The 12588-nt window shown below is 50.1% G+C and overlaps 1 protein-coding gene across 2 annotated transcripts in view; it reads left to right on the top strand.

The window, feature by feature from the left end:
• arfgef3 (ARFGEF family member 3) overlaps positions 1–12588 on the top strand; it is a 28975-nt gene that overhangs the window by 12710 nt on the left and 3677 nt on the right. For both annotated transcript variants that reach the window (XM_040179208.2, XM_078104889.1), the window contains exons 17-40: positions 73–238; positions 461–568; positions 1525–1740; positions 2273–2383; positions 2849–2999; positions 3241–3552; positions 4145–4278; positions 4501–4646; positions 4916–5095; positions 5197–5338; positions 5443–5565; positions 5666–5769; positions 5898–6042; positions 6166–6294; positions 6420–6596; positions 7187–7301; positions 7534–7636; positions 8914–9045; positions 9609–9739; positions 10029–10247; positions 10369–10540; positions 11050–11151; positions 11265–11659; positions 11899–12355. In XM_040179208.2, the coding sequence (XP_040035142.2) occupies positions 73–238; positions 461–568; positions 1525–1740; positions 2273–2383; positions 2849–2999; positions 3241–3552; positions 4145–4278; positions 4501–4646; positions 4916–5095; positions 5197–5338; positions 5443–5565; positions 5666–5769; positions 5898–6042; positions 6166–6294; positions 6420–6596; positions 7187–7301; positions 7534–7636; positions 8914–9045; positions 9609–9739; positions 10029–10247; positions 10369–10540; positions 11050–11151; positions 11265–11659; positions 11899–12355 (4170 nt within the window). The remainder of the gene's footprint in view (positions 1–72; positions 239–460; positions 569–1524; positions 1741–2272; positions 2384–2848; positions 3000–3240; positions 3553–4144; positions 4279–4500; positions 4647–4915; positions 5096–5196; positions 5339–5442; positions 5566–5665; positions 5770–5897; positions 6043–6165; positions 6295–6419; positions 6597–7186; positions 7302–7533; positions 7637–8913; positions 9046–9608; positions 9740–10028; positions 10248–10368; positions 10541–11049; positions 11152–11264; positions 11660–11898; positions 12356–12588) is intronic.

Raw genomic sequence — 12588 nt, 5'->3', positions numbered from 1 at the left:
GAGCGGAGGAAAATGATAGGAGAGAATATCCGGAGGAGGATGGATGCTGATGTGTGCTGTGTGTTCCTGCAGAAGGAGTTTGTGCGTCTGATCCAGAGCAGTGGCATCCTCGTGGTTCTCTCTCAAGCCTGGATCGAGGAGCTCTACCGTCAGGTGTTAGAGCACAACCTGCTGGGCGAGGCCGGGTACTGGGGCTCCCCGGAGGACCACGCGCTGCCGCTCATCACCGTGCTGACCGGTACACGCGCCTTCACCTCAACCTCTGTCGTTTTTTTTCACCTTGAAGATGACTAAGCAGATGGGAAACTTTGGACATTTTCTTTGACACCATGTTGCTAAAATTCTTCAGAACCTGTGTGATTGCACGTCATTGTTGGCTAATAGAATCCTCTAAAATAATCAAAACAATTGACAACCAGATCACTTATTCATAAGTTCCCTCCTCCTCCTCCCCGCTCAGATGTAGACGGTCTGGGCAGCAGTGCGATTGGAGGACAGCTGATCAGGAGGGCGTCCAGCAGATCGCCGCTCAGCTGTGACAAGGCGGGCAGTGACACAGTGTTGGCAGGTCAGTGGACCAAACCCAAGGAAAGTCACTGACCGTTCATTCACCGATTTACCCAGTGAACTATTCATTGGTTCCGTATCGCTACAAGCCGAGCACCATTAATTAAAATGGGTTCGCTCGGCCCTGAAACCGTGTTAAGTGAAGCATCCCGGGTTAGTGATGCTTGGTCACGTTCTCTCATCTTCTTTTGTGTTTCTTTGGAAATTGGGAACCACAGATGAGCAAAGCAATAACTAATGTAATGACGAATAGTGGGGTGTTTAGTTTATTAAAAAAAATCAAAATCAAACTGGACTTTTGATATATATAATCATCAATTAATGTAACCTCCAAGGGAATATTAATAATGAAATAGGTTTATTGGTTGATTTGAAGAATTTATGTTTTTTATGTTTATATAACAATATATTTTTGGTTTGTCTCCATTAATCAAAGCATCACGTTGTGAAAAGTAAATATTGGTGGACGGTACGGAGTGTTTCATAAATGTTATATTTCTCATATATATTGAAGAAATAAAAGCACCCCCCCCCCCGCCGCCGCCTGGATTATTCTATTTTAGTGTAAAAAGGACAAAAAAAAAGGTTAAATTGCAAAAAAGCGGAGTGGAGATAGAAAACCAAAAAAGGGTGAGGTGGAAGAGAGAAAGGAGAAGGCCGACTCAGAGAGAGATGGAGAGAATGAGTCAAGGACCACCTGCTCTCCTTCTGCTGCTCCCTGGAGGACAAAGGCTTGGGCGGGGTTGCCATGGTAACGGCTGCTGAGTCACTCCCCCGATGACAGATACGCTCTTTTTAGTTTTTTTGTTGTTGTTTTGTGTGCATCTGCTACTCCGGCCACTTATTGTATAAACACGGAGTAACAGCTCTGCTTTGCTGATGAAATTTGTCGTCCGATCTGTTGCGTCACGTCTTTGACCTCATTCAAGCGTTTGTGTGATGTGTTTTTTTTTCCAGGGGCAGTGTTCTCGCGCTTCATCCTCACCGGCGTGTGGAAGAACCTGATCGACGTGCTGTCCACGCCGCTGACCGGCCGCATGGCGGGCAGCTCCAAGGGCCTGGCGTTCATCCTGGGGGCGGAGGGGGTCAGGGAGCAGAGCCAGAGGGAGAGGGACACCATCTGTCTGAGTTTGGACGGCCTGCGCAAAGCGGCCGCGCTCAGCTGCGCTTTGGGTGGGCGACGCGTTCGTCTCTCACGCGTCTTGTGTTAATGAGAAAAGAAACTGTGCACGTTGTCCCATCCAACGGTCTTTCTCCTCAACAAGGTCAAAGGTCAGGGTGGTCTACGCTGCCAATGGATGTTACCGAATGTTAATTAAAATAAGTCAAATAAGAGGCCCGTTTGTGCGATCTCTCATGGAATCATCCCGCCCGCGTGTGGCTCCTTTCTGAATTTCAGAATGTTCTAATTGATCTCAATTCATGTTGAGTTTGGTGCCGTGGATTATTTCGAGGGTCCAACACAACAGCATTGAATTAAAATGGCTTTATTGGCACGTGTGGATGCAGCACAGATTGATTGACCTTTCCCTCCTTCACCGACCAACCAATCACTCCATCACACCTCGTTGCACACAGGACCATCAAGAGTCCCTCCTCCCCAATACACCTCAAGAAACGTCCATTCTTTTCTCAGAGAAATGAACCTAGACTAATTGTATTGTGTATTTTGTGTATTTTTGAATGTATGTGCTTTGTTTTGTAGGTGTGGCTGCTAACTGCGCCTCAGCTTTGGCCCAGATGGCCGCAGCCTCGTGCGTGCAGGAGGAGAAGGAGGAGAAGGAAGTGGGCGAGATGGGCGACGCCATCACACAAGGTACCGAGAGCCGCTCGCACCGCGAGGGGACGCTGGGATGAATACACACACACACACACACGCACACGATAACACAAAGCAACCTAAGCACGGGCCTTGCACATGTAACCTTATCAGGCTCCACAGCAAAGAACGACACTGAAGGCTGAAACATATGTTTTCGCTCTTTGCCCAACTCGCTTGGCCAGAGTTTGATTGACAAATTGTTTATCCAATCATCATCATAGGATTGTTTATCCTATCCATCTCTGACGATGGCGTCTTTAAGAAAGGTCGCACTTGCATATTGATGCTTGGTGAGACTCTGATGTAGAATTCTCTCGGGAGTGAGAATCAGGTCTTCCAATGAACGGGAGAACGCACCATCAAAGCTGGATTAAGTGGTATAAAGCTTGTGGATGCTTGATTGTAACTTATAATACCTACATGTGTACTGTCTGTTACACGTATGTTACACATGTGCAGTGAAGCAGCGCGTGGAACATCGTCTGGAGCAGATCGGTCGTCCTCAGGGCGTTCGCCTCCACACGGCTCACGTGCTGTGCATGGACGCCATCCTGAACGTAGGCCTGGAGATGGGCAGCCACAACCACGACTGCTGGCCGCACGTCTTAAGGTGCACACACACACACACACACACAGAAATAATGCGACAGGCTGCAAGGTACTGAATATTGGTGAGCTTACACAGCAATGCTAGCTGCTAGCCAGTTTCCACCATCCATTTCTTCTACATATGCAAATGTAGGCAGTTGTATGCAATTTCTACACCGGTTTCGGTAAAATTGACTCAATCTGCCTGGTATTCTACCGCGACCTCCCACTGCGCTCGCCTCCCCTCTCTCTCTCTCTCTCAGGGTGACTGAATACGTCAGCTCGCTGGAGCACACTCACTTCAGCGACGGCACCTCCCAGCCGTCGTCTCTGACCACCATCACCCAGCAGAGCCAGCAGGCCGGCGCCGTGGACCTGGGGACGGAGCTGAGCTGCGAGCCCAGCCCGGAGGCCTCGGAGCTGGGCCTGAGCCAGCCGGTCATCCAGCCCCTGTCCATCCAGGAGCTGCTGAGGGAGAGGAGCAGGGGCCGGGGTCCGGACCTGAAGAGCGGCAGCCTGATGACTGGGACCAGTGCCGCCAAGGCCGTGTGTACGCTGTCCACGCAGGCCGACCGGTAACATTCATCTCAATAATCACACCAGTACACACATGTTTTTTTAGTACTTTGATAAATCTCCACTCGTCTTGTAATGCAGCAGATGCTTTTCTCACAACAACCACAAGGTGGCAGCAGCAGCAGCGCTACCTGAGACTGTGGATTAAACAGAGAATTGGGTCTAGGTCAAGTTCAGAGTCCTCACGGGTATCTAAAAGTACAAACGTGTCTGTACAAGTGTGCGGGCCAACAGTTCTGTGCTGGTTAAAAGTTTGGCACAAGTAGGGAATAAACTGTGTTTATTTCAAGGATCATCTCTTATGTAACCGGTTATGCACGCTGCTTTTAGAGGCAAAGAAATGTTCCCTCTGATCTGTTGCAACAGATGGACAGAACACATTTCCAAGCTTAAAGTGCAGCCAAAACACAGTAAATGGTCCTCTGCAGCGGGCTGTGAGCTGAAACCTTGTTCCTCTGCACTTTGCTACAATGTTTTCACTTCACAACCACTCAAACGCTGTGATTCTTTAATGTCATTTTCTCCTGTGGATTTTCCCGTAGGTGTAATGAAAACACTGTGTGTGCGTGTGTGTGTGTGTGTGCGTTCCAGGTTGTTTGAAGAAGCCGTCACCAAGCTGAACCTGGTCGGTCTGGTCGGCTTCCTGCAGCAGCTCAGGAAGGCGTCTCAGTCTCAGCTGTTTGACTCCGTCACTGAAAGCGGAGACTATTCTCTGGCAATGCCAGGTACACACACACACACCTCCATCAGTGAATCCTTGCATTAGCTAATACCTTGAATGGACATATAATTAAGCTAAAGTGACCATAATTCTGACATTAAACTACAATCCATCTAGAAGGAATACAAGGGAAACTAGCGTTTCCTTCTATTCTTAAAAGCTCTTTCAAATGACAGATTTACAGACACAGAATGGCTCAACATTTAATGTCTTTATCCCCCCGAAGGGGAGGCCAAGTCCACCCTGGACCGGCGCAGTGCTCTCCATCTCTTCCGTCTGGGCGAGGGCATGCTGAGGATCGTCAGGAACCGGAACCGACCTCTGCTCCACATGATGCGGGCCTGGAGCGTCGTGGCACCCCATCTGGTGGAGGTAGGACCGCTTCTATCTCCCGGGGGGGTCAGCGGGGGTCAGCGGGAGGAAACCGCTTGGCGCAGTTACGCAGGAACGCCATGTCGTGTCTTCGCTTCCTCCTTGCATCTACGTTCTTCTCAATGAGATGAATTCAAAATGCCCCTTATTGTTCTTAATACGGGGCCTTTAACCCGGGGATGACATGAAAAAAGATGACCTTCAAGAATTAGCATCAGACTGTAGCTAAAGCTCGCTGCTAAGACGGTAAGAGGTTCTTCGTCCCGCAGGCGTCGTGTCACAAAGAGCGCCACGTGTCCCAGAAGGCCGTCTCCTTCATCCACGACGTGCTGACCGAGGTGCTGACGAGCTGGGCGGAGCTCCCGCACTTCCACTTCAACGAGGCGCTGTTCAGGCCCTTCGAGCACATCATGCAGCTGGAGCTGTGTGACGAGGACGTCCAGGACCAGGTGGAGTCGACTCGCACCGACACGCAATCCATAAAACCAGGCGTGCGGGTTCGCCCAAACGCGGTCAGGAACGAGTCTCCGGGTTTGTCTCCCCCCCGCAGGTGATCACGTCGATAGGCGAGCTGGTGGAGATGTGTTCCCCTCAGATCCTCTCAGGGTGGAGGCCTCTGTTCAGCGCTCTGAGGACCGTCCACAGCAGCAAGAGCGACACCAAGGACTACCTGCTGGGGGAATACTCCATGGGTACCAACGCACACACACCTTTATAGAAAATAAGTCATCTGACGGAAACAACCTAATGCTGTTTTTGCCCCCCCCCCTCCCTCCTCCTCGTGTCTCTCCTCCAGGGAAGTCCCAAGCTCCGGTGTTTGATGTGTTCGAGGCTTTCATCAACACCGACAACATCCAAGTCTTTGCCAACGCTGCGACCGACTACATCATGTGCCTCATGAAGTTTGTCAAAGGCTTAGGTTTGTCTCACTTCATTCGGTTCACTACTCTGACACACAAAAAGGTTGTTTTTAACAAAGTCTCTATTGTGTGTGTGTGTGTGTGTGTGTGTGCTTGTAGGAGAAGTGGACTACAAGGAGATCGGGGACTGTGTCCATGCGTCGGGTTACAGCTCCACTGACCTCTGCCTGCCTGCTCTGGACTACCTACGCAAATGTTCACAGGTATGACGCTCTTTTTTTTAATTAGAGTTTGTTAATCCCCAAAAAAAATCATCGAATAGCTGCTGATAGAAGAAGCATAGATGCAGGTATTCGATCAGGGGGACATAATTGAGCTTTTTGATTGACAGCTGCTGGCAAAGATCTACAAGATGCAGACCAAGCCGGTGTTCTTGGGGGCGCGGCTCGCCAGCCTGCCAATGAGATCCCAGGAGCGCTCCGTCAGCACCGAGGACGGGATGGACTGCGTGCTGCAGGAGTTTGACGACGAAACGGGTAACGAGACGCAACGGTCTCGTTTCTCTTTTTTTATTGAGCTTTTCTTCTCCGTCGATCACTCTCTCCCTCCGCCCCCCTCCCCCCCCCCCCCCCACCTCCTCCCCCACCCCCGTCCTGCAGGGCTCATCCAGGTGTGGATTCTGTTGCTGGAGCAGCTCACAGCGGCGGTGTCAAACTGTCCCCGCCAACACCAACCTCCGACCCTGGAGCTGCTCTTCGCTCTGCTCCGGGAGGTCTCCGCCGTGCCAGGTAACGCGCACGCGGACAGGGGGGGGGGGGGGGGCGGATCTTATTGTTGGCGATCGCTACCACAAAAGAATCCGTCACCCCGACCTCAATCCAAATGACCTTGCGCCTCGTCTCCTCACCCGCAGGTCCCGGGTTCGCCATCTTCTCCGTCATCCAGCTGCTGCTTCCGGTCATGACGCTGTGGCTGCAGCGTAGCCACGGCGACCACTCCTACTGGGACGTGGCCGCGGCGAACTTCAAACACGCCATCGGCCTGTGCTGCGAGCTGGTGGTGGAGCACGTCAACAGCTTCATACACTCAGGCGAGGGCGCAGCTGTTTTGTCCCGCTGGCCACACCGCTGCACAGCAGATTGTTTCACATTTCTTTTTCAAACGGAACAGCAATCACCCAGTAAAAGTTTGCAAAAGTTTTAGTCCATCAACACCTTTTCCTCCAAGTTCTCAAGCAGTGAGAAGTCTTTGAGACACTAAATAGTTACACCGACGTTGCTCCACGTAAACCGCGGGTTAGCTTCCACTGTTGGCCGCCTTTTTGAGATAAGCTCTGGAGAACTGTATTGTTTTTAAAGCTAAGCCGTCCTCTTAATCGGGCAAAGGCTCCCTGACCGTCAAATATTTTTCGTGCTCCTGCAACAACATTTGCCATTTGTCCTTTTCGACCAATGCAACACGCGGTAGAGACGAGATATTCTTCACCCACCGTCACGGATGTGATGAATTTTCATTGCTTGCCTCGTGTACAAAGTGTGTTTGTGCAGACAAAGTGAAGCAGATTGATGACTCGTTATTCCACTGCCCTCTTTAGTCAGATTAAATTGCAGCCACTTCGACTCAATCCTGCGTGCTAACGGTTTGCCTTGTTGTGGTGTGTGTGTGTTTGTGCCTCTGCAGATATCGGTTGCGAGTCCCTGGTCAACCTGATGCTGAAGCATCTGTTCAAGCTTCTGGTGGCGTGTGTGTCTGAGCCTGCAGAGACCATCTCCAGAGTCGGCTGCTCGTGCATCAGGTGACGACGCTTAATCGCCACACTGGAAATCGTGTTGACAAAAATGATGAATCGTCTGAAACTGCTTAGAAAGGAGAAGGCGGCTGAAATACCTACCGTGGCTTGTCAACATGCAATAAATTGAAAATGAAAAATGAATAATAGATAATTAACGGTGGACAGTCGTTAGAAAGTGTGTGATCATTTCTAGGTTAGAGGTCATCTAAGCCCTGTTTCTGTCCGTCTCTCTCAGGTATATTCTGGTCACCGTGGGTCCGGTGTTCACAGAAGAAATGTGGAGGTTGGCGTGCTGTGCCCTGCAGGACGCTTTCTCGGCTACTTTAGAGCCCGTCAAGGTAAACGACACGATTACATGCAGATCTCAAGTTGTGTATTTTTAAAACTGTTTAGCCGTAGATAATGGATCTGTGTGTGTGCGTGTGTGTGTGTATCAATAGAGGGGACACAGCACCATTCTATTGATGCAATTTGTGTTCTTCTGACCGACTGCTGCTAAGCAGCTTTGCAGCTTAGAAACAAGCTGGAGGGGGGGGAGCGAGAGGGGGTGAGAGACTTTTAAGTTTTTAATGTCTTCATCAAAAGCATTAAGAAAGACAACAATGAAATGTGGGGTCCATTTTTTACATTTTGTCCTTTTGGATCCGTCTCGCAGATGATCACCTTTTGTCGAAGGATATCGGATAAAACTCTCTTTATCTCCACAATGCGTCGGGAGTTTCTAGGGCTTAAAACTCTCAGTTTAATATTTGAAATCTCAGCATATAGCTTAACGTGCTCTTAGCCACACTGACCGATATTTGTTTATGTAACAGTTTTTGTGACTCTTGCAACAGTTTGGTTTTATCCGGCACATTATATTTCTTCTGGTCTTGTTGCCGTTTACATAAGACTGACCTGTTATCAGCGAGGCAATAAATATGCAATGACTACATTTTTTTTTACATTTGTGTATGCGAATACGTTACGTGCATTCCAATTAACAAATTACTTTAGCTTTTCTGAACCTTAAAATCAGGACGTCAGATGAATACAACGTCATTTATTACACTGCTTCATTTAAATGGGCTTAATTCACCAGATGAAACGTGTTTATCCAAATATCCTATTTTACACACTCACATTGATTTGCAACAGAGGAGGATTTTCTGAAACACCCGGATGTAAATGGGAGGGAACGCGTGGTGTTCATTGGAAACTGGCAGCCGTGAATATGACGCTTAGTCTTTAACATGAAGCTTATGGTTTCCCACACGTCCGGCCGCGACCTTCCACTCGGCCTGTGGAAAAGGCTGCATTTACCATAAGCACTGCAATGGGGTCACATCAGATATAATGCGGAGGCTGCATTAAACTGTGTAAAACCTCCTGAGTTCAGCAATAAATCCACATGTGGTCCAATTATACCGCGTTGATGGAGTCGACGTTTTTAACACAAGCTATTTATTGTATTATTGTATTTCGACAGGGGTTTGCATCATGCAATCAATGGGGGAAGTTTTTTTTCTTTCTCCCTGAAAGTGTATCTGTGCCTCCCTGTTGCATCAACGCTCAAACGTCCACCGGACACAAGAGGAGCCTGCAGGTTGACTCTCCTCTCCGCGTCTCTCTGCAGAACCTCCTGGCGTGTTTTCACAGCGGTTCGGACAGTTTTTCCGGAGACGCCTGCGAGGTGAAGGTGGCGGCTCCGTCTCACTGCCCTTCGGCCGAGGCGGAGTACTGGAGGATCAAAGCAATGGCTCAGCAGGTCAGCGTCCCCCGCGAGGACCGCGGATGAGACGGAGGATTCATCGTATTTTTAACCGCGTAGAAGTCAGACGGGAACGTTGAGTCACTCTCAAGTACACGGCTCGATGGAACGATGGAAGTGCACAGCGCAGCGTTCAGCGGCGGTCCGTGTCTCTGCAGATTAAAACCGTATGATTATGTCACGCTGTATTGCATTTGATTTATCAGCTTTTCTCTTTCTGCCTCACCCGGAATCCGCTCTTTGGGCTTCTCGGGCCGAGGATGTAAAAAAAAAAAAAGAGACACGCACGCGGTTATGAAACTAAAGACAGTAGAATAGTGTAATTCTGTAGAAGTGTCCTTATCTGAGCTTCATGCAGAATCTCTTTCTTGTCAGCCAGCAGGGAGATGATTTATTTATTGAATTTATCCTTTAAAGTACCACCACATCCTTTACAGCACATGGGACCCGTAAAAAGACCCTTTCGCCCCCCCAGCAGGGCTGAAAGTAATATTCACGCATGTTTATTTACAAACATTATATGCTAACTGCAGCACGCAGCTGTCCTCTGTGTGTCCCAGGTCTTCATGTTGGACACCCAGTGCTCTCCGAAGACGCCCAGCAACAAGGAGGGCTTCGAGCACGCTCAGTCCTGCGTTCTCGTCATCGAGCTGCCGGCGGACCAGCAGGCCAACGGGCACGCTGAGAAGAGGTGCGCCCAAACGCCCACGCACAAGCCCGCTTCAAACCGCTTTCCTTTTCCACCTTCACGCCACAAAAAAAAAAGCTTTCAGCACGAATTGAGACATCGGTGGTAATTGTTTCGGAGGAGTGTTGTTTGAAATAAGGACAAAACTGACCGTCTTTGCTTGTCTTTCTGCTGCTGTGGTTGAAGGAAAATTGGGTGAGGCAGTTTTCTTTGACGTTGTTCCTCCGCACATGTTGGTCTTAATGAATAGTAATGAAAGCGACTCCCTTTGACCGGCTCCTGAACCCTGCAGGATTCCGTTCCGCACCATCGTGGTCAGCCTGCTGTCGCACCAGGTCCTGCTCCAAAACCTCTCCGACATCCTGCTGGAGGAGTTCGTCAAGCAGCCCGAAGGCAGCGAAAGGGTCACCCCCGTGACCTCTGACCCCGGCCGTGCCTCAGCGGGCTTCCTGCGCTACATCTCCATGACCAACTTGGCCACAATCCTGGATCTGCTGCTGGACTCTTACAGGTTAGTGCAACTAGAACATCAGACGATATCCAGATACTGAGAGCTGCTTTCTAGTGATGATGATGATGATGATTAAGATGATGATGATGATCGGCTTCAGACTGACTGATTTCTCCCGCAGGACAGCGCGAGACTTTGACACTCGGCCCGGCCTCAAGTACCTGCTGATGAAGGTGTCGGGTGTCTGTGGAGCGGCTAATCTCTACCGTCAGTCCGCCATGAGCTTCAACCTGTACTTCCAGGCGCTGCTGTGCGCCACCCTGAGCCAAGCCGACAGCATGACCGCTCAGCAGGTGGCGCCGTCTCAGCCCTCGGGTTGTTTTTATCTAATACCCATAATGTCCATTTTATGTCAACCCACCCACCCTCAGCGCTACAAGGCTTTTTAATTATGTTATCAAACGTTTTTAACTTGATCATTTCTTATAAATCGACTTTTTCACTACCTACAAAGTTAGTGGACCAGACAATAGTTATAATAATATTCTCGAAAGAAATAGTGGTGGTGCAAAATCTTAAACATGTTAACTATTAGAATTTAAAATATCAGATGTGTGATCTTCAGCTTGAAAATGATTCATGCAGCTTTACGTTGATTTATATTTGACCTTTGCGAAGTTTAATCAGTTTTTGGGAATAAATGCATGAAAAATAATGTATTAGAATTTGAACAAATTCTTTTTTATTGATTAAATCAGACCAGTTGTAACCGACTCAACACGTGAGGACCTGGAAACATTGTGATAATAAGTAAGAGGTCATCAGTGATCAAGAAACTCATCAAACCTTTCGTTGTATTTAGGTGAAAAGGATGCTGCGTGAGGAAGATGAGGGGAGCTCTGATTCTTCTCATCCTGGCTCTGCTTCCTCTGAGGACGAAGACATCTTTGAAGAGACGGCACAGGTGATGTAAACACACACACACACACACACATAGACACAGACACACACTCAGCGGTTCTCTATTGATAATAGGTGAATTCCAACTCATCCATTTCCCTCCGTTCCCCCGGGCAGGTCAGCCCCCCTCGCGGCCGGGACAAACGTTATCACTGGCGGGCCCCCATCCCGTCTCTCAGCGTGCAGCCGCTGAGCAGCGCTGACTGGGCGTGGCTTGTCAAACGCCTCTACAAGCTGTGCATGGATCTGTGCAACAGCTACATCCAAATGCACCGCGACCTGGAGAGCACGCTGGAAGAGATGGCGCTGCAGAGAGGCGGAGGGGGAGGGGGAGGAGGAGGAGGAGATCATGTCTTCTTCCTGCCTCTCTTCCAGTCCGAGACTTCCACTCCGACTTCGGCGAGCGGGCTGTCGGCGAGGGGGACGCCGTCGGAGGACGGCGGGCACAGGTGCCAGGCGGCCGACAGCTCGGCATCCCCGGGGGACACGCCCACTCCCAGCCCGGGATTCAGGTCTGTCGCCTTCAGGGTGCATCCGTCTCATTAACGGGTGTCTCCACCTGCCACACAACAGCTGGCGCCTCACGTGTGCACCGGCATGCAACCCCTGCACATGTGTTTTACTTACATGCCTTCTCCTCTCCATTTTTGCCCAAGCCATGAAAACTCACTGGCGCGTTGCTCATGTTAACTTTGCCCTTTTGTGAAGTGACCCGTCCGGTTGCGGTGACCCGTTCCTTTCGTCCTCACAGCTGCACGGGGAGTCTGCCCCACCACATCCGGCCCGAAGGCGAGAGGAGGAACTCCGGGACGGCGGCAGGCTGTGCGGGAGGAGCGGGACGGAGAAAGGAATGGTGGGAAAGCGCCGGGAACAAACTGTACACGATCGCCACGGACAAAACCATAAGCAAGCTGATGATGGAGTACAAACGCAGGAGGCAGCAGCAGGCGCCGCAGCAGCAGAGCCACGTCAACCTGTTCATGAAGGAGCAGGGCCGGGCGGCGGCAGCGGCAGGAGGCGACGGCGGCGGCGGCGGGGGGGAGAGGCCCCTGCAGAGGCCCCAACATCTGGTGGACCAGCAGGGTCCCGCCATGAGGCACTCGGTCAGTGCGGGACCCGAGGTTCTGAGGCAGGACAAGAGACCACGATCAGGATCCACCATCAGCTCCCACGGCATCTCTCTGAGGGACGCCGAGGCTCAGATTCAGGTGCCGATGCAATTTTATCCTCACACAGATTCTTAACAACATAATCAGTTTATTAAGATAAACTGCACTAAAGAACAGTTGATTGAATGCAGCTTTTGTCCTCGAATTTCAGTAAATCCGGTGGTGGGATGTTTGACAGATTTAAAACAAGATCTTTAGGAGAATAAGTCTTTAAGGTTCTAGTGGGATCTATTCTTATGCGTCACTATTTTAAACATTAAGGATCTTCTTTC

The sequence above is a fragment of the Gasterosteus aculeatus genome, chromosome 6, assembly GCF_964276395.1.
Source record: "Gasterosteus aculeatus chromosome 6, fGasAcu3.hap1.1, whole genome shotgun sequence".
Lineage (NCBI taxonomy): Eukaryota > Metazoa > Chordata > Actinopteri > Perciformes > Gasterosteidae > Gasterosteus > Gasterosteus aculeatus.
Note: the sequence above shows the minus strand (reverse complement) of the source record. Positions and strands in the feature narration are given on the sequence as shown.